This window comes from Mastigoproctus giganteus, chromosome 7 (genome assembly GCF_048544385.1).
Source record: "Mastigoproctus giganteus isolate SK-2022 chromosome 7, ASM4854438v1, whole genome shotgun sequence".
NCBI classification, from domain to species: domain Eukaryota; kingdom Metazoa; phylum Arthropoda; class Arachnida; order Uropygi; family Thelyphonidae; genus Mastigoproctus; species Mastigoproctus giganteus.
The window spans coordinates 98296989-98318932 of NC_143581.1; the positions used below are offsets into that span (position 1 = coordinate 98296989).

Genomic DNA, 21944 nt, shown 5'->3' on the forward strand with positions numbered 1-21944 from the left:
GGGGGATACAAAGACTAATAGATTAACAGTAGCCACTGGCAGCGGTGATTCTTGCACTGCTTCTGTTGGAATGAGCAGAAGCCTGAAAAACAAGATGCGGGAAATTTCAGAGACTGCTGGGAGTCATTGCGGTACAAGTAAACACATGGGTTGTGTTAGGGTAGCTAAGAATAGAAACAGGTGCATGTATACTTGCGTGTACACCAATGCTAGGAGTTTGGTAAATAAATTTGATGAATTTGAGGTATTGCTCAAAGCATCAAAGGCAGATATTGTTGGGATATCAGAGACGTGGTGTCACACAGATATAAGGAATGCAGAACTGGAATTTGGGGAGTACAATGTCTACAGAAAGGATAGACAGGATAGGAAGGGAGGAGGGGTTATTAGTTAAGAAATACATAAAATCCAAGGAAGTGAAGCCAGTCGATATCGCTGGACAGTGCAGTGTCGAGTCAGTTTGGTGTGGCATAAGCATTGGGAGATCAAAATTGAGAGTAGGAGTGTGCTATAGGCCTAATGACTCTGATGAGTATAATAAGAAACAGTACAGGGAAATAGAGTGGGCCAGTAAATCAGAGAGTCTTATAATGTTCATTTTAATTTCCAAGATACTGACTCGAATTTGAGGGTTGGTCACTCACACACTAGCAAGGCTTTTTTGGATTTATTGGATGACTGTTTTCTACATCAGCATGTTTGGGAGGCAAATAAAGGGAGTAATACTCTTGATCTGATTATCAGTAGTGATTCTTCATGCATTAAGAATCTGCAGATAAAGGAACCATTAGGTGGCAGTGATCACAGTGTGCTGAAGTGGGATTTACTCAAAGAGGTAACTACCATTAGGGGTAAAGGGAAGGGTTATTGCTTTCATAAAAGGTGACTACGATGGTCTGAGACAGCATTTAAATTCTATACAGTGGGACCAACTGAAGATGGGAAGCATTCAAAGAACTTATCTTGGAAGCTACTAGGCTTTACATACCTACTAAGAAATATTGTTCAAGGTTAAAGCCTAAATGGATGTCAGATTAACTAATGAGATATATGACAGGGAAGAAAAATGCATGGGATACATATAAATTAACACATGACTCAGAAGCCTATGATAGATACAAGTTGATCTGTAACCACGTTACAAAGGAGGTTAGGCAGGCAAATGCAGCTTACGAGAAACCTTTGGCAAGGGATGCAAAGAAAAACAGCAAAGAGTTCTATACTTATGTAAACTCTAGAAGGAAGGGGATGAATCAGATTGGTCCACTTGATATCGATGGGTCAACTGTTGATGATCCTGCTCAGGTAGCTAACAAATTAAATGAATATTTTGCATTGACATTCACACATGAGGAATTATTCAGCGAGGGGAATGCCATAGGTGTATTCAACTCTGGCAGTAAACTAGAGAATCTTGTAATATTTGAGAGTAAAGTGGAGGAGAAATTGTTGAAGATAAACACAAGAAAGGCACCTGGGGTGGATGGGATCTATCCAGTTATATTAAAGGAGGCAGCAAAGGAAGTAAGCAAACCCTTAGCCATAATTATGAGAGCTTCCTTGGACTCAGGGGAGGTACCCACAGAATGGAGATGTGCAAATGTGACTCCAGTTCACAAAGGAAGATCAAAGGCCGACACAAGTAATTATAGACCTGTGAGTTTAACTTCTGTTCCAGGGAAATTAATGGAGGCACTGGTTAAAGAAGCACTGCCAGATCATCTAGACAAGACTTCAGTTATTGCTCGGACACAGCATGGTTTTGTTAAGGGAAGTCTTGCCTTACCAATTTGATTGGATACTAGGATGCAGTCACAAAAGAACTGGATGCAGGGAATAACTTTGATATTATATACTTGGATCTTAGAAAGGCTTTTGATACCGTTGCACATGGAAGACTGCTGCACAAATTGGAGCAGTGTGGCATTGGAGGCAAATTGCTGCTATAGATAAAGGAGTGGTTGAGGGGAAGAAGACAGAGTGGTAATCAATGGACACTGCTCACCGTGGACTAATGTTATTAGTGGAGTCCCTCAGGGTTCAGTGTTGGATCCATTATTGTTTTCTGTACTTATAAATGATATTGATGATGGTGTATCAAGCTTAATGTCCAAATTTGCAGACGATACAAAGGTTGGCAGGGTTGTCAAGGACACTACTGACACTATGTTGCTGCAACAGGATCTGGAAAGGATGAGCAGATGGGCTGAGAGGTGGCAAATGAAGTTTAACATTGACAAATGTAAAGTTCTATATATGGGAAACAGCAACCCCAGAGCAACATATCAACTCTGTGGTACTACACTGACAGTGGTAGAAAATGAAAAGGACCTGGGGGTAATTGTGCAGGCAGATATGAAGTTCTCTGAGCAGTGCAGATGGGCTGCAAGAGTAGCTCATGGAGTCTTGTCAATGATATACAGGAATTTTTCTAGCAGGGATAAGGAGGTGATTATTCCCTTGTATAAGGCAATGGTCAGGCCACACCTTGAGTATTGTATACAGGTCTGGAGGTCTCATTTCAAGAAGGATGTAGAGCTGCTGGAACGAGTACAGAGAAGGGCAACAAGATTAGTCAATGGAACAAAGGGGTACTCTTACGAAGAAAGGCTTAAGTTTGAAAATTATTGTCTGGAGACTAGGCACCAGCGATGTGATCTGATAGAGGTGTATAAAGCCTTAAGTGGTTTGAGCATGCTCAATGCTGATGGGATTCTTCCCCTTGCTCAGAATAATCACCCGAGAGGGCATAAATTCAAATTGAGGGAAGACAGATGTAGGATAGATGTACAGAAATTTGCCTTTAGCCAGCGGATAGTTGGTTGGTGGAACAGACTTCCATTCCTTGTCGTGGAAGTTGATAGCCTAAATAAATTTAAGGTTAAGCTGGACGGGTATTTTCAACGAACGAAGGGGTAAAGTGGAAGTGGGTTTTTTTTTTTTTTTTTTTGTGGCTGATGCTGCATAAGCTTGCTTTCTTGCATCACATGCCTCTACTAATGTTAACTCCACTAATCACTTGGAGTTCTTTGACTTCCTCTCTTTGCGGCTTGACTTTCTCCAGTCCAACTTTCCTAACAGTGAGGTAATTTTCCTTGATGATTTTAATGTTTAAAATTCCAGTTAGCTTCCATTTTCTAGTCACACCGACCCAGCTGGTCGAGATGCTAAGGCTTTTGCAATTACTAATGACTTTGCACAGATTGTTCATTTACCTACAAGAATACTGGAAAATCCTAACTATACAGCCGACACACGATCTTTTTCTCACAAACAACCCTTCTAAGTACGTGGTCGAAGTGAGTGGTCCTTTAGGCACCTCAGATCACAACTTGGTGATTGTCTCTTCTCCAATGGAGCCTTTATCTCATGGCTATTACAAACCTCATGTTGTTTGGCATTACAAGAATGCAAAATGGGATGACCTGCGATTTTTCTTTTCTTCTTTTCCTTGGTTGGATTACTGTTTCAAAACTTCTGATGTCAGTGTTTGCTCAGGTCGTGTCAGTGAAATATTCTTGTAGGAATGGAATCCTTTATTCCACACTCCACTTTAAAATCTCATCCTTTATTTAAACCAGTGGTTTTCAACCGGGGTGCCGCAATAACATTCCAGGGGTGCCAAGTAATTTAGATTTAAGTTACTTAAACTTATTATTTTTTAATTTATATGTTTATTTTTTTATAAAAAGGTGTACAGTATCTTTTTAATTTTGTGGTGATCTATAATTGATGTTTACTTAGTACCTCTATATAAAGAATAAAATTATATACTGTATATATATATATATAATTTGTATTATGAAATGTAATTTTTATAATTATATTATTGTAATAAATATCATATAACGTATATATTTTTTAATATTTTATATATACAGAGAGAGAGAGAGAATTGGATCTAACAGGCAGAAAATTGAGTAGGGATGCCACAAAACAAAATAAATTACTTCGGGGTGCCGTTATTAAAAAAAGGTTGAAAACCACTAATCTAAACTTTGGCTTTCCAATAAATGTGCTAAGGCTGTTCAAGAGAAGAACGTTGCATATCGCAATTGGCTTGTTTCCAATTCTTCAGTTTCATTTTCTGCCTACACCAAAGCTCACAACTATTGTAAAGCAGGTATTAATCAGTCCAAACTAGATTTTGAATGGGCTAAGAGTAGAAAACTTGCTTCTTGCCCTAATGGTAGCAAAGCATACTGGTCTCTTGCAAAAGGTATTTGGCCATAACTTTGCCCCTCTCTGCTCCCACCTCTGTCAAAATCAGATGGTTCTGTTGTCATTTCAGCCAAGGATAAAGCTGACCTGCTAGCATCCTGTTTTTCTTCCAACTCATGTATTAATGATCTTGGTAAAACACCTCCCACCATTCCCAACACGCTCCATTCAATGCCTCCTGTGGTCTTCCGCCAAAAGGATGTCGGTAGGATTTTGACAAATTTTGATGCTAAGAAAGCTCCAGGTCCTGATGGTTATTTCTCCACTTGTTCTCAAAACCTGTGCTCCTGAACTTACTCCTATTTTTTGTCACCTTTTTTTCACTTGATAAAATCAATAATGGAGAAATCAATTAACCGTCAACTCTTAAACTACCTAGAAACTTTCCACGTGCTCATTGATCGCCAGTATGGATTCCATCAGTGTGGTTTTAATGGTGATATTCTGGCTTATCACCCATTTATGGAGAAATTCATTGGAAAAGTTTGGTGAAACAAAAGCAATTGCTCTTGACATCTGAAATGCTTTCGATCGTGTTTGGCATAAAGGTCTTCTAAAAAAGCTTCCATCATGGTTTGGCAACTGTTTTTTGTAATTGGTTATCTAGTTTTCTCTCTGATCGCTCACTGAGGGTGATGGTAGATGGCTCTTTATCTTCTAACTTCTCCACTAATGCTGGTTTCCCCCAAGGTTCAGTTCTTTTCCCCACTCTTTTCCTCCTGTATATTAATGACTTTCTTCCATTGACTGGAAATCCTATCCATAGTTTTGCCGATGATAGCACATTGCATTCCGCTTTCCATTTTGAGAAACCTTGCCCTGCTCAATCAGCTTCAACTTCTCAAATATCCACTATGAATTCCTTAAATGCCGATCTCCAGGTAATTCTCCAGTGGGGCAAAGACAACTTAGTTGATTTCAATCCTTCTAAAACTCAGTCTCATCTTATATCTCGCAAAAAGGATTCTTCTGCTCCTATGCTTATCTTCGGTGATACTCTGATTTCTAGGCAAAATGATATATCTCTTTTAGGGATTATCCTGACTTCTATTCTCTCTTGGCACAAGCACATTACAAATATTGCTTCCTCTATATCTAAAAAACTTGGTTTTCTCTTTCACCCTTGCCGTTACTTTTCTTCCAAACAGCTGTTCATTCTGTACAAATCACAAATCTGGCCTACCATGGAATATTGTTCCCACATCTGGGGCTGTGCCCCCAGGTGTGATTACATCTCCACTTGCTGTCTCATAGACGTACTGTTTCTACTGCATGCGTTTTCTACAGATACTTCCATGGGCATTGTTCTTCTGAATTGGCTTCTATAATTCCAGCTCTCTCCTTCAAAACAGTCTGAACATGTGCTGCACCAGCCAACATCTATTTACTGTCCAACTTCAAACTCACAGAACCAACTTTTCATCTTCCTTGTTTATTCATTAAACTGCCATTTTCTGGAACAACCTTCCTTCATACGTATTTCCTTAAAATTACAGTCTGCAGAAGTTCAAGTCTAATGTCAATAAATATCTTCTTTCGTCTTCTCAACCTCCAACCCAAGCATGGTACTAAGTACTATAGGTTCTAATGCCTCTCATGTTTGGGATTTTCATAAAAAAAAAAAAAGGCAGAAAATGAACCTGGAGATTTGAATGTGAGCCGATTGCGATATGCAACATTTTTATCTTGACTTGCTTTAGCACATTAATTGGAAACCAAGATTTAGATAAAGGATCAGATTTTAATGTGGAGTGTAGAATAAAGGATCTCGTTCCTTCAAGAATAATTTCACTGACACAATGTGATCAAATATTGACATCACAGATTTAAAACAGTAATCCAGCCACAGAAAATAAGAATATGAACCTTGCAAATCATTCTGTTTTGCATTCTTCTAATGCCAAACACAAGGCTGAGAATAACCATAGGAGAAAGGCTCTATTGGAGGAGAGACCATCACCTAGTTGTGGTCTTATGTTCCTCGAGAACCACTCACCTTGACCATGTAATTTGAAGGGTTGTTTTTGAGAAAAAAGATCAAAAAAGAGTGTTAGGTGTTCACTTAAGATTGTCTGGTATTCTTGTACAATGAACAATCTGTGCAAGGTCATTAGTAATTCAAAAGCCTCAGCATCTCAACCAGCCGTGTCTGTGTGACTAGAAAACTGAAGCCAGCTGAAGATGTAAACAATAAAATCACTAAGGAAAATTACCTCGCTGCTAGGAAAGTTGGACTGGAGAAAGTCAAGCTTCAAAGAAAGGAAGTCACAAAATTCTAAGTGATTAGTGAAAGTGGGAGATTCATAGAGGCAATAGATGAATTTGACAGCATGGAGTATAGATATTTTAAGACAGAGAAGATCAAAAAGAGGAGATTCCAAATTACTAAGTTTCTGATAGGGGATATCGAGTGGGCTTATGCACAAGTACCACCTCTGAAGTGAAAGGAATTGTATAGTGAATAATTAGGGCAACTGTTTGCTTGCTATGTAAATACAAGATGGCTCTCTTGCTGGAAATGGAAACAATGGCTCCCTTGATTTACTGAATGTAGCAATGTCCAAATTTGCATAAAAGTTAAAGGAATGAATCATATGTTGCTAGTTGTTTGTTATCAATTTGAAATTCAGTAATGAAGAGAGAGATGCAGATAGTTTTATAAATTAATGTTAGTTTCAAATAAATCTGATAACTAGATCTCAAGGAAGTTCATCTGTAAAAAAAGATGTTTTGATTTTAATCTCGGTCTGGGTGTAATGGCTGTTTTAAAACATGTTAAACATTGAACTTAATTTCTTTTATCAGTTCAACAAATATTGAATTTTGTGTTTGCTCTAGTGCACAGATTTGGAATGAGTCAAGTGAATGCTGCAAATTGAAATATCTCTACTGAAGAAACACACACCTTGTCACCAAAAATAAAAAGGCACACACATTTTGCATGATCTTTTCTCATTCTTCAATGTGTTTTGTGAAAAATAAAGGTAGGCCTTTGATTTATTCATAGTGAGCAGTGTTCTAGAATAGAAATTTTCACATCTTAAAGGTTTTGTCAAGCTACCTTAATTATTTAGTTGTTAACTGAAAACTAGCTTGGCTTGAAAAGATGGTAATTATACAGGGTGCCCACAAAACTAAAATGTTACTGTGTGAATAGAGTACATGATACAAACATGAAACCACATCCAAGTGATAGAGGTTATCTTCAAGATTTAATTAGAGTTGTTTAATATGGGTACCTTTAGTTACTCTGCAGATGTCCCATATACATCAATAAGGCTGATTGCTTCACAAATGCATTAATTTCCAGAATGGTTCCTGGCATAGATGGAATATGTACCCAGTATTTTATGAACTTCCAAAGAGAGTAAAATCTAAAGAGGGTCCAATCAGAGGCACTCATGGGGGCCATAATCTCATTCAAATCCGCTTCCTAAGACACTGTTCAGGTATGCATAAACTTCTTTGTGGTAATGTGGCAAAGTTCTTTCTTGTTGGAAAATCAAGATGCCATCATTACGATCCTATAGTTGGGGCAAAAGAAATTCTGTAAATTGCATGTCTGTTTGTAATGGTAGCTTCTCCAAAGAAGAAAGGTCCATTCACTTTGTGACAACTCATGATGCAAAAGGTCAAATTCTGCCATGATCGCAGTTTTACATTTATGCTGCCATCTACTGCAGCATGCACATTTTTCTAATTAGTGAATAAAAACTTGAAGATATCTTCTGTCTTGTGAAAGTGGTTTCAGGTTTAACATGTATCCTATTAACACAGTAATGTTTTAGTTGTGCAAAGGAGGTTGGTGGACACCTTGTATTTGTATTCTCTTGATGTCAGACTTGTCTCCACTTAAGATTAATGTTTATCTTAAAGGGAATTTCTGGGGGGGGGGGGATGAAGCAATAATCACAGAAAGGTTTTTTAAAAAAAATTTTTTTATATTTAATTATACCAAATCATTAAATGTTATATACACTGAGTTGACTTTATATTAACAACACCTGCCTAATATCTTGTGGGCCGCCTTTTGCCCGAAATACATCCCAAACATATCTTGGCATTGACTCCACAAGACATTTCAGGATGACCTGTGGTGGTGCTCATGCATTGCACAATATGTCCTTTTCCAGTAGGTCTCAAACATGCTCAATTAGGTTAAGATATCAGGTGAGTTGGGCAACCATTGGAGGATTGAGAATTCATTGTCATGTTCCTGGAATGAGTTAGCAACCTGTCAGGCCTTGTGGCATTATGCATTGTCTTGTTGATAGCCGGAATTGTCTGGATACACTGTCAACATGAAGGGATGTACTTGATCAGCAACAATAGAAAGATAAGTGTTCCCATCAGGCTATTGATTACTAGTGATTAGAAAACCCAGGGCATGCCCTGGGTTTTCTAAATGCAGTAATGGTACAATAGAAATCTGCATTCTCCAAATGCAGATATGTCCAAATGCTCTCTCCAAATTCATCCATGTAGATATTGGTTTTACTGCTCCTATTATTGTATGGGTGGTTAACTGGGCCACTGTGCTGCATCACTGTTGTGTTATGAGAAGCAACACATGATGTTCACCATAGGCATCAACCACAAGTAGCAGTCTCATGTGGGACCTTTGGCTAGTTTTTTGACTGCTCTTGACCATTCACGTTAGAGTCTTGGCATCTACACATCTTGTCTTACCTCCACAGTAATTTCATGTCTGGAGTTGGAACGATCCCAGTGCCGACCCCATTCTTCCTCACAGACACTCAAACTGATTGCCAGGTGTGCAAACTACTCTTATATTAGCTGTTCCATGATGCTGATGAAGGCTTGAGCCTCCATCGGAATGGACACCCTGGGAATGGACTTGTCCATTCCCGGGGTGTTGCTAATGTAAAGCCAACTCAATGTATATTATATACTCTTGAAGGTGGGTTTTTACTTATGACACAAATTAATATCTTGATAACTTTCAAGTTATCTCTAAATTTGAAACTGGCATTTAAGAGTAATCACATGTACAGAATGTGTTTCAGTTCTTCACTTGTTTGTTTGTTTGGTGTTTAGGAGCATTAAGTTCTTCACTTAATACCCTTTAAGATTGCTGGAGTTTACATAATATATTAGCATAATTTTTTTACATTATTTTTAAAATTTAAATAAAATTATGCTTATAATTTATTTTACTTTATCTTGTTAGGTGTCTGCTTGTATTTACTTATATATATATATATATATTTTATAATAGGACCAGCTTGTTCAAATGGTTGTATGGATGCTACAGCATCGACTTTTGATGCAGCTTCATACATATGTATACCTTGTGTCTACATCGCAACCGTCATCTCTTCTAATCAATGAGAATAGACGATGTTCTGATGATCCACTGTCTTTTGGACATGGGACCAATTACTCAGACTTTGAAAGCTCATGTATGTATTAAATAAGTTTTTTTTAAATAAAAACGTTTTTGTTTTTAAAATAAAAAAAGCAATCCAGCACTCCTATCAGTAATTGCATTTATCATTGAGAATCAATGTTAAAAAAAAGTGTAATTTCTGTCTTATATAAGATACTTGCACAGCTGTCTCATTCTTTAAACTGTTTTTGTGACCAGTAGGATTTAAGCTGCATGGATAATACGATGTCTTAATTCTTACAGCAGAAAACTTTCCTTTGCAACGAGATGCCCTCATGGTATTGCACTACTTTCAAATAGATGACCTCTTCAAAAGGTTAATTAGCCATTTATTTAAAAGATAAGACTGCTGTGACAGCCTGTTTAAGGACTAACTGGTCCCTTCTTAGATAGAAAGTGGTCTGCAAAACAATTGTTAAAGATGTTGTTCAACACGAGAAGCCATGCAGTGTATGAAATCAATTTTCAAGAATATTCTTGGCCTCATCATCACTTGTGAATCAGATGACATCACAGAGCTTACAGTACAGGAAGGTAGCAGTCATTAGTTGGAAGATGAAGAAAGATGTTGCAGTAGTTAAAGGTAAAGGCACAAGGTTTATTTTCAGAAAAGGGGACCATGACAGTTTAAGATGTTACTTGGATCAAGGATAAATATTTTAGAATTATGGAATACCTTTAAAGCAATAATCACAGAAACCATGAACACAAGTATACCATTAAGAAAATATAGCACAAGGAGGATGCCACAATTGATGAATACAGAACTGGCCAATCTAATACAGCAGAAAAAAGTTGGCATGGGAAAGTTAAAGTGATGAAAAGTACAAAGTGATACTCAGCTGATGATTTTGGCTGATGCTACATAAGCTTGCTTTATTGCATCACTTGCCTCTACTGCACTACTATTACCATTCTTGTTACACTCAATTCAGTGCCTCCTGTGGTCTTACTTCAAAAGGATGTCAGAAGAATTATGAACAGCCTTGTTACCAAGAAAGTGCTAGGTCCTGATGATATTTCTCCACTTGTTCTCAAAACCTGTACTCTTGAGTTTACGCCTGTTCTCTGTTGCCTTTTTATACTTTCTTATTCCACCAGTGTTTTCACTTCTGCTTGGAAATTGGCTCATATCCAGCCAGTTCCTAAAAAGGGTAACAAATTCCTGCCATTGCACTTATGTACTTTTTCTAAAGTAATGGAGAATTCCATTAACTGCCAACTCCCAAACTAATCTATAAACCTTCCATCTGATTAATGGTTGCCACTGTGGATTCCATCAGTGTTGATCCACCGGCTTATGTTACCCATTTATGGACAAATTCAGTGGAAAAGTTTGGTGAAACTCAAACGATTGCTTTTGATCATGTTTGGTTAAAGAGTCTTCTAAATAAGTTTCCATCTTATGGTTTGCCAACTGTTTTTTGTAATTGGATATCCAGTTTTCTCTCTGACCATTCACTGTGGGGGAAATGATAGATGGCTTTCTGTCCTCTATCTTTTCCCGCTAATACTATTGTTCCCCAGGATTTAGTTCCTTCTCCTACTCTTCTTCTTTTATATTAATGACCTTTTTCCATTGACCAGAAATGCTATCTATAGTTTTGCTGATGATAGTACATTGCATTCCACCTTCCTGTTTGAGAAACCTTGCCTGGCACAAACAGCTTCATCTTCTCAAATATCAACTATCAATTCCTTAAATGCTGATCTTCAGTGAGGCAAAGGTAGCTTAGTTGATTTCAATTCCTCCTAAAACTAAGTCCTATCTTATATCTCACAACATAATAAAATAATTGCTCTTCTCGATGATACTCAGATTTCTAGACAAGCTCACTTATCTCTGTTATTGATTATCCTGACTTCTGCTCTCTCTCTCTCTCTCTCTCCCTCTTGCCATAAGCACACAATATTGTCTCCTCTGCATCTAAAAAACTGGGTTTTCTCTTTTGCTCTCAGCATTGCTTTTCTTCAAAACAGCTGCTCGCTCTGTACAAATCTTAAATCCACTCTAACGTTGAATGTTGTTCTCACATCTGGGGCAGTGTCCCCAAAACCTCTCTCAAGCTTCTAGACTCCATTCAAAAATGGTCAGCTATGTTAATTAATGACTAGGGTTCAGATTTTTATATATATTATCATATTCATTTTTCATTTACATAAAGGCATGAAACTTAGTGTGTCCTTGTTACATGGTCTGAGGATCCTAAAGGAGCGTGTTTGTAATTTCATATTTCATCATATTTTACACATTAGGTCATAATTTCAAAAAAATATCATATTTAATAGCATATTTTATACTTGTCGACATAAAACTTTCATATTTTGTGTTACGATAATCGACAGATTTATCAAATTGATTTAAAATATATTTCTAAAAAACTGGGAATTTACATTTAATCATTTCACATTCCAGCATAGGTGGGAACGAGCGGCTAAATTCCAATGTTATTTTGATTGCCTCTTTCATCACTCACAACGACATCGTAGTGTAATTTTAGCTTAAATTTAAAACTTTACAGTAGTTTCGCCTTATACTGAGTTCAACGAATTAATCGTTCAACTTATTTTATACAGTAGCTTGAGCTGTTGGCGAAATGAAGCCAAAATTGAGCTTTTTAGAAAATGGATTTCTTTGACATACCAAAGACATACCAAACAGATGGAAAAATTAATATATTGCAATGCATGCAATAAGGAGGTATGTAAATTAATTAATAAATATCATATTGGGGTAGATACACCAAAGATAACTCTTAAAGAACACCTACGATAGTAGTGTAAAAGGCATTTCGTCTGTATCTCATATTTTGCTCTTCCTTCACAACAAGTTGCCCATGTATTGCACTACCTTGAATAAGTAACTAATAGAGAAGACTATTTTTACTTATTCTCAGTGAGTACCACCACACCACCCAGATGGCACTGTTTCAAAGCTAGTTGGCTTTTCATTAGTGGGTGGTGGTATGACATGTAACAATAAACAAGCAAAGGATTCAGCAGCCTGCATGCTCAAAGCTGGGAAAGCATTGGAGGTATTTTTTCCGAGCATGATATATCTTATTTGTTTAGCCCATGGACTTCACCGTGTAGCAGAACAAGTATGTTCGGAATTTAAAGATGTTCACAAGCTGATATCATTGACTAAAAAGGTCTTCCTTAATTAAGGTGCCCTCAAGAGTACAGCTCTTAAAAGAAATGCACCCTGATCTGCCGCTTCCACCTGAGCCAATAATCAGAAGATGGGGGATCTGGCTCGATACCATGTCATATTACAGCAGACATCTTACAGCAGTTGAAGAGGTTAGTTACCATTTTAAATAAAACTTAAACACATATTTAAAGCCATGAATAATTATATTTTTATTTACAGGTAATTGAAAACTTGGTACCCGAGGAAGCTAAATCCATATCTGAAGCATAGGAAATTTTTGCTAAGGAAAAGGTATCCCACAATGTCGCTTATATTGACAGTAATTTTTCTTCCTTGGTTACTAAACTAGAGGTGAAATACATGCCTCTAATTAAGGCTATAGAGATCGTTCGAAAACTAGAAGACAAGATGAAACAAGTCCTGGGGGAAATCAGAGAGAAAATTGTTAATAAACTAGATGCCGTTTTCATTAGAAACCCAACTTATCCCACCATATGCAAAAATTTCCCAAGTTTTAGAGTATACGGCCGTTAAAGGACTTCCTCTAGCTCCCGATGTCATTAAGGCATTTAATTTTGCCCCAATCACATCTTGTGATGTTGAGAGGTCCTTCTCTGCTTACAAGCAAATATTAGCAGATGATAGAAGGAGATTAACTCCAAAACATTTGGAGTGGATAAAGGTATTGCATTGCGATGGAAAGTTCTTAGCAACTTAAGTGTTAGTAGCCTAGTACCTTAGCCTATACATTTTGGTTTTTGTATTTTAAAAAAAATTAATTTTAATGTTTATATTTCAAAAAAAAAAAAAAAACTTAAATTGTGATATTTTCATTATATTACTTGTTAGAAATTTGTATAACAAGTCGTTGTACAACTTTAAAAGAATAAAAAAAGTAAATATCATTTATATGGTATGTAAAGGTAAATTATTTAGTCATATAAGGTCATGTTTGGTTAAATTTTTTGACATTTTTTGACATTTTTAAGGTCATAAAAATCCGAACCCTATTAATGACCCATCTCTAACAAAGTCTCTCTCCACTCTGGCTCAAAGTTGTTCTGTTTCTCTCTGCTGCATGCCTTTCTACTGATACTTCCACAGGCACTGTTCTTCTGAGTTGGATTCTTTAATTCCCAATCATTCTTCCATACCAGTCCAGACGTATGCCGCATCATCATCTTCATGAATGACATCAATGAAGGCGAAAGAAGATCATCAAAAAGGGGAAAAGAAGAACATCGTGCCCCTTCATTGATGTCATTTATGACGTCAATGAAGGGGCAAATCTTTGCATAATCTGCAAATCAAAATTTGCAGATTATGTAAAGATAGGAAGAGTCATTAATGATCAGGGCCAAGCAAGGGGTCCTTCAGGCAGGGATTCTCTATGCAATGTAAACAGCTTCCAGGAAAACCCATGGTGTCCTGCTAATGATTTATCAAACAGTAGCCTGTAGAGATAGATAGGTCATAATCTAATTTCCTGTGAGAAAGATATATGTGGGAATTTGCTAATTAATTAGAGATTAAGTAAACTGCGCTCCATGTAAATTTTAAGGCAAAAAATAGCCACTTTATTGAAACAAACTAGAAAGAAAACTTTACCGAGAACTTTCCAGTAACCCAAACATTTAGAGGCCAATTTACGTTTCAGAATCCTTATGAATATCATTTTCAAGTCTAAAATACAGAACAGACCACACATTATCAGTGTTTAGGTGGTGTTACAGAGTATGCAGTTCCACAATACCATGCAATACAACACAACAGTATTGACACCCCATCATACAAAATAGTTGAACACTTGCATATTAGATGACAACCCAGGTTGTTGTCATAAACAGGTGGCAAAAGCAATTGTGACTTAAACAAATATTAAGTTTCTTCTGTTGTTTTACCATAGTCTGTGTTGTAGCCAGTACCTGTAAGTCATTCTGCTGCCCTCAATCTGTCCAGTTCTGTCTATGTGGATGGCATTCTAATTATCTACAGCTATGGCAGATTTCAAAACCTTGGAATAATTTTAAGCCTTTTCCAACTCTCAAGATTATAACATTTCTTTCTCTCTGGATTAAACAACAAGAGGACTGTTCCTTTCTTCATAATGCATCTTGGAATTACTAAAAACACAATTAACACTTTCATATATGGGAAGTTTTCTGAATTTACATTCAGATTATCCCCCTCAGTGTTAAGGACGGGCTTGTCAAGAAACCTGGCCATGAGAGTTCTTCAGTCCCCCCCCCCCAGTCTTGTTCCTGAATTCTCCCAAATTGAACACATCCTGTAGGGCAGGAGTGGCCAACTTAATTTGTGATGCGATCTACTTTTTACCTTCAAAATGTGCCGCAATCTACCATCTCAAAAATTTCATTGCACAAGGTTAAAAAAGTTAATCAACACATATTGAACAATGTTGTTTATAAATTTTAAAATTCAATACAATTCAAATTCTTATTTTAAATTCATACGTATTTAAAATTTTAATTTATGCAAAGTTTGTGTCATCTGTGTAGCCAGATGGGCAGGAGCAGCAGTGCGTAGCACACGCTTCTTAATTAGACAGTGGTTCGAGCCCGTGACCACCAAATACGGAGGATGCGGAATGGTCAGGGAATGACCACCGCATATCCCCGGAGCAATATGGCCTTAGTTGCTAATGCTCCTAAAAACCAAATAACAAACAAACAATAGTGTCATCTGCCAAGCTTTCAAAATCTGGGATATACTGTGATAAGGCTAACCGTAAAGAATCTTCTGTATGCAAGCCTGTAAGAGCACAGTGATTCTTTGTTTGTTTCAAATACGAAATGGCTGATTCACATAGATATGTGGAACCAAAACAAGAATTGAAAAGTTCATTGCATGTTATTTACATTTGGGTGGTTTTCTCGGCAAACGTATGTCCAAAACTCTTCTTCTGATGATCTGGCTTTTAGGAAGATATCATTTCGCAATGTAATAATTTCATTTTCAAGTAATATTTTCTCCACATGAAAAATCGCAGCGATTTTTTTCTGCAATTTGTTTCTTATCTAAATGGATAAGAAATATATTGAAGAATGTCTTCAATTTTTTTAAAATCACTGAATCTGGTTTCAAAATCGTCCACAACATTCTCAATTTCAGAAACATATTTCTCACTATTAAATTCAAAAACGGGATATTTTTTGCAAATGATCTTGCATGTTTGCAAAATGGTCATTTTTTTTCTTTGAGATCCTTACCATTGCCAAAAATTTATATTTATATGCAGAAATACTAATCGTGTCAACCACATTTTTATTTTTTCCATGTAATTCCAAACTCAGATCACTTAATTTACTGGTAAAATCTGCCAAAAAAAGCCAGATCACCCAACCATTCCGTATCTTGTAGCTGCTGATAATCACTCCCCTTTGATCAACAAATTTTTTCATTTAATTCAGCAAATCTCGATATCTCTGTAGAAACTTATTCCGACTCAGCCACCTCACATCTGTGTGTAATATCAGATCTGGTTCTTTTTCATCGAGTTGCATTTTTAAAAGTCTTCTTTGAAGAGATTGTCCTCTGGTGGAATTCACGATTTCGAAAGCAATGTCCGTAACACTTTTAGTATTTAATCTTTTGCTGGCTAACACTTGTTGGTGGATGATACAATATCAAGACCTCTAGTTCTTTCTTTCTTTTATCGAAACCATACCCAGCAGTTTTTCTCTAGTGGCAGAATCATCGAAAACCATACGAATAAAAACGAACAACTGAGCTGTATCACTGATATCTGTAGATTCATCCAGTTGTAATGAAAAGGACACACAATTAGCAATATCAGCACGCAATTGTTTACTCACATTTTTACTCATTTTTTCAATGTGTCGCATTACAGTATTTTGAGATAATTGCAGATCGTGAAGGGCACTTTTAATTTCATTTTTGTTCTTGATTTTCAAAAAGAGAATCTGTTATTTCTAAAAATGTGTCTTTGATGAATTGGCCATCAGAAAATGATTTACATTTTTTTCCAAGAAGATGATTCACTTTAAATGATGCTACAGTTATTGATTTAGATTGTAAATTAGGTGTCATAACGAAATTTTGTTGCGCGAATAATCTGGATTTAAGTTCTAATTTATTTTTTCTAAGGTCACTATTTGGTGGAAAATCCGATTGGTATTTACCATGGGGTGTGTTGAAGTGCCCTTCTAAATTTTCTTTTTTGGGTATAGCCACAGAAGCATTGCAAATCAAACAGCAACTTTTTCTTTCACCATTACAAAAAAGTATTCTAGTTCCCACTTTTGATGAAAATGATACATTTTACTTGTTTTCGTAGTATTCGTTTTAAATCAAAAGGTATTAAATTAACATATAAGTACTGTCCAGTTATTAAATCAGCAAAATCAATGCTTACCGATTAAAACACTTATAGTTGCGTGAACCGGAAAAATATTCTGTCTGAACAGCTAACATAAGATAATTGATGAAATGGATTCCCGAATGAGGAAGTTGTTTCCAAAATAACCATACAAACAACCGTTTATTGCTTTTTTGGTTATATCCTTATAAGAATCAGTTTTGAATGTCTTTGTGATATTTCTCTAAAGCTATTTCTGGAGGTCATGACCATAAAACAAGAAAAACAATTTGCACTTTCCAGTTTATTGGGGTTTTCTATTAGTGCAATCTAATTGTAAACGGATAGTAAACTCAATCTTATTGCATTTTTAATAATACCGACAACTGGAATTCTGTGGGATTTTACGTTATTATGGTGAAATGTGTTTCTCCTTCAATGAAATCTTCAATCATGCAAAAAAAATAAATATTAATTTTCAAAATCTGCTCTTCATTCCTATTTTTGAAGCTTCATTAAAAAAATAAAAAATAACACCAGGTAGCTAAACCCGCTGCACAATATAAAATTTTGGTAGTATATCTGACTGCACAAATCGAGGGATGGCTGTATATTTAAAATTTGTCATGATCGACTCATTGGCCACCCCTGCTATAGGGTAATAATTAATTGCCTAAAAAACAGATCTATAGAAACGGTGGAGGATGTATAGAGATGGTGCCTCTTTCAGTATAAATAACAAATACCATTTATACAGACTAAATATCATCAGTAGGACTTATTGATTTTAAAACTTTTTTTAAGACTCTTTTTAGGGGCATTAGCATATATGCATAAAGCACCAATATCTTCATCATGTCCTTCCATCCTTAATAACATGACTCCTAATGGTTTGTTTGTTTGTTATTTGGTTTTTAGGAGCATTAGCAACTAAGGCTATATTGCTCCAGGAATATGCGGTGGTCATTCCCTTGACCTTTCCGCATTCTCCATATTTGGTGGTGACGGGCGACTCCTAATGGACGGAATTTGATAAAAATTTTATGCTTGGCTCTTTTAGATAGGTTTGTAAAGCTATCACAAATTTAATTAAAATCGCAAGACTAGAAATCTGACAGTTTATTTTGTTGCCCATCCTTTGCACATGTAATAATTTTGAAACTCAGTAGATGGATTTTCATGAAATGTTTTATTTGTTTTTTTTTAGAACAATTCATCAGATTTTCTTCATTTGATGAATCAGTGATAGAAAAATTAAAATCAGTGATAGAATTCTGAAATCTTATTTCTTTCTTCATGCATATCACAAGGCTATTCGTATATTGTAGCTGAAGCACTGGATAATATTATGTTTGTTGTCATGCACTGATTGAAGGAATGAATGGGCAATATGGCAGATATGTGGACGTGAAATGTTCTTAATTCACACATAAGTCATTGTTTTTTTGCTTTTTTTGTTATAAATCATGATTTATTATTATTTGCTAATGTTGGTGCTGAAATGTAACACACTGCATATATTAAATAATTATTTTAAATAAAAACTTTCTGCTGTGAAGTTTAATACAAAATATCTTTTCAGCTCACCAGTGATATCTTCTGGATTATCCACAGTTGCATTAAGCAAAGGTCCTATCTAGTTTGCTCTTTTCTTCTTCATATTTATTTACAAATTAAACTCCTTGTCACCATTTTTGGCACTGTTAGCTAATGCTTTCTCACACAGATTTCACCTGCCTAACCTCCTCTGAAGTCTTTTACAAATCACCTTTTAATTTTAATATGAATGTGAGCTGCCCATAACTCTGTAATTGCCCCATTTTGCCTTTTTCTGGTCTGTAAAACATGCTAAATCCTTTTTTCATCCATTGACATCGTCCTCATTGGAATAAATGCTCTAGTGATTTTGCAGATGAAGTCCTCATAGTTCCAGTCTAGTTTCACTCTTATATATTTCATCCCAGTGATGCTCTTTCTTGAAATTAAAACTTTTGCCATTACCCTTGACTACCAAAATTTCATTTATCATTATCCACTTTAGGATATTATGGTCACTCATTGGTTCCCATATATATAAGGGAATAACTTTGATATTATATACTTGGATCTTAGAAAGGCTTTTGATACTGTTGCACATGGAAGACTGCTACACAAATTGGAGCAGTGTGACATTGGAGGCAAATTGCTGCTATGGATAAAGGGGTGGTTGAGGGGGAGAAGACAGAGAGTGGTAATCAATGGACACTGCTCATCGTGGACTAATGTTATTAGCGGAGTCCCTCAGGGTTCAGTGTTGGGTCCATTATTGTTTTCTGTATTTATAAATGATATTGATGATGGTATATCAAGCTTAATGTCCAAGTTTGCAGATGATACAAAGGTTGGCAGGGTTGTCAAGGACACTACTGACACTATGCTGCTGCAACAGGATCTGGAAAGGTTGAGCAGATGGGCTGAGAGGTGGCAAATGAAGTTTAACATTGACAAATGTAAAGTACTACACATGGGAAACAGCAACCCCAGAGCAACGTATCAACTCTGTGGTACTACACTGACAGTGGTAGAGAATGAAAGGGACTTGGGGGTGATTGTGCAGGCAGATATGAAGTTCTCTGAGCAGTGCAGACAGGCTGCAAGAGTAGCTCATGGAGTATTGTCAATGATATACGGGAATTTTTCCAGCAGGGATGAGGAGGTGATTATTCCATTGTATAAGGCAATGGTCAGGCCACACCTAGAGTACTGTATAAAGGTCTGGAGGCCTCATTTCAAGAAGGATGTAGAGCTGCTGGAACGAGTACAGAGAAGGGCAACAAGATTAGTGAATGGAACAAAGGGGTGCTCTTACGAAGAAAGGCTTAAGTTTTGCAAATTACAGTGTCTGGAGACTAGGCACCAGCGAGGTGATCTGATAGAGGTGTATAAAGCCTTGAATGGTTTAAGCATGCTCAATGCTGATGGGATTCTTCCTCTAGCTCAGAAAAATCACCTGAGAGGGCATAAATTCAAATTGAGGAAAGACAGATGTAGGATAGACGTGCGGAAATTTGCCTTTAGCCAGCGGGTGGTTGGTTGGTGGAACAGACTGCCATCCCTTGTGGTGGAGGTTGATAGCCTAAATAAGTTTAAGGCTCAGCTGGACAGGTATTTTGAACGAACAGAGGGGTGAAGTGGAAGTGGGTTTTTTTTTTTTTTTTTTTTGGCTGATGCTGCATAAGCTTGCTTTCTTGCATCAAATGCCTCTACTAATGCTAATGCTAATGCTAATTTGTTATATTTGTGGATTATGAAAAGGCATTTGACTCCATACAGCATAAGGCAACGTTTCGGGCACTGCAAAGACAAGGTATAGATACCCCATATATTATGATTTTGAAGAAAATATATGAGAGTGCTACCTCCTTTATTAGACTAGACAAAGACAGTAGGAAATTTAAAATTGAGAAAGGAGTTCGACAAGGAGACACTACCTCCGAAGCTGTTTACTGCTGCCCTTGAGGAAGCTTTCAAAAGATTAGACTGGTCACAGAAAGGAGTCAATGTGAATGGAGAATACCTAAACCATTTACCATTTGCAAATGACATTGTGGTCATAAGCCACGATCCCAAAGAATTAGAGGAAAATCTTAATCAGTTATGCACAGTTAGTAAGGATTTTGTACTAAAGATGAATATGGCTAAAACAAAAGTAATCATGAACAAGTATGCCACAGAAAGGGAAATAATGATTGAAGGAGCAGTAATTGAAAAGGTGGAGTCATATGTTATTATGTTACAAGTTATGTTCCAAGTTATTAGCTGTAATAATGATAAATGACTGGAAGTCAAGAGAAGAATAAATTTTTGGATGGATAGCATTCAGAAATATAGTCACATACTGAAGAGCAATATCCCAGTTTGTCTGAAACATAAAATAATGAACCAATGTATACTCCCCACCATGACTTATGGAAGTGAAACTTGGGCACTCACCGAAAGAATGGAAGAGAAGCTGAGAACTACACAGCGAAGAATGGAATGAATTATATTGGGAATCAGACTGTTAGATAAGAAGAGAAACACATGGATTAGGCAGCAAACTCAAGTAAAGGACATTCTTATCAAAACTAAAGAACCAAAATGGTCTTGGGCAGGACACCTAGCTCGAAGACATTATGACAGATGGACTAAGAAAATAACAGAATGGTATCCAAGAGGAGCTAGAAGAAAACCTGGAAGACAAAGGCGGAAATGGATAGATGAAATTCATGAGTTTGTGGGTAGTAAATGGATGGCCAGTGCTCAAAACAGAAGGAACTGGAAAGTTGCTGGAGAGGCCTTCATCCTGCAGTGGATTGAAAATGGCTGATGATGATGATGATGATTTGTTATATTATTCCAGTTACTGGTGATGGCTAGATCAAGAATATTCCTGCTCCTTGTACCATGCCATGTTATTACAGATCATCAAGTTGATTCAGAAAATTGGTTCACAGTGTAAGTTGCCAGTCCACAATTTGCCGTCATTGATTGGAAGGTTGAAATCCACCATAATAGCACACTCAGACACTTGCTCAATAAGTTATATATAGACCCTTATCATTACTCATCTATCATATGGTCTGTGCACACTCCTATCCTCCCCATCAACATGGGCTTTTGTGCATGGTGAGGGAAACACCAGCCCCCCCTTACCACTTGTTTGCCATCTTCTAAAACAAATTCGAAATGGGAAGCATTCAAAGAAATAATCTTGGAAGCTACTAGGCTTTTCATACCAACTAAGAAATATTGTTCAAGATTTATGGCTAAATCTTGAACAATTGTCAGATGAACTGATT

The 21944-nt window shown here is 36.7% G+C and overlaps 1 protein-coding gene across 1 annotated transcript in view; it reads left to right on the forward strand.

Moving 5' to 3' along the window:
* The window catches only part of Nprl3 (GATOR complex protein Nprl3), a 425627-nt gene that overhangs the window by 378950 nt on the left and 24733 nt on the right, over positions 1–21944 (forward strand). Inside the window, exon 12 of the mRNA XM_090377042.1 lies at positions 9461–9644. Within this exon, the coding sequence (XP_090233168.1) occupies positions 9461–9644 (184 nt within the window). The remainder of the gene's footprint in view (positions 1–9460; positions 9645–21944) is intronic.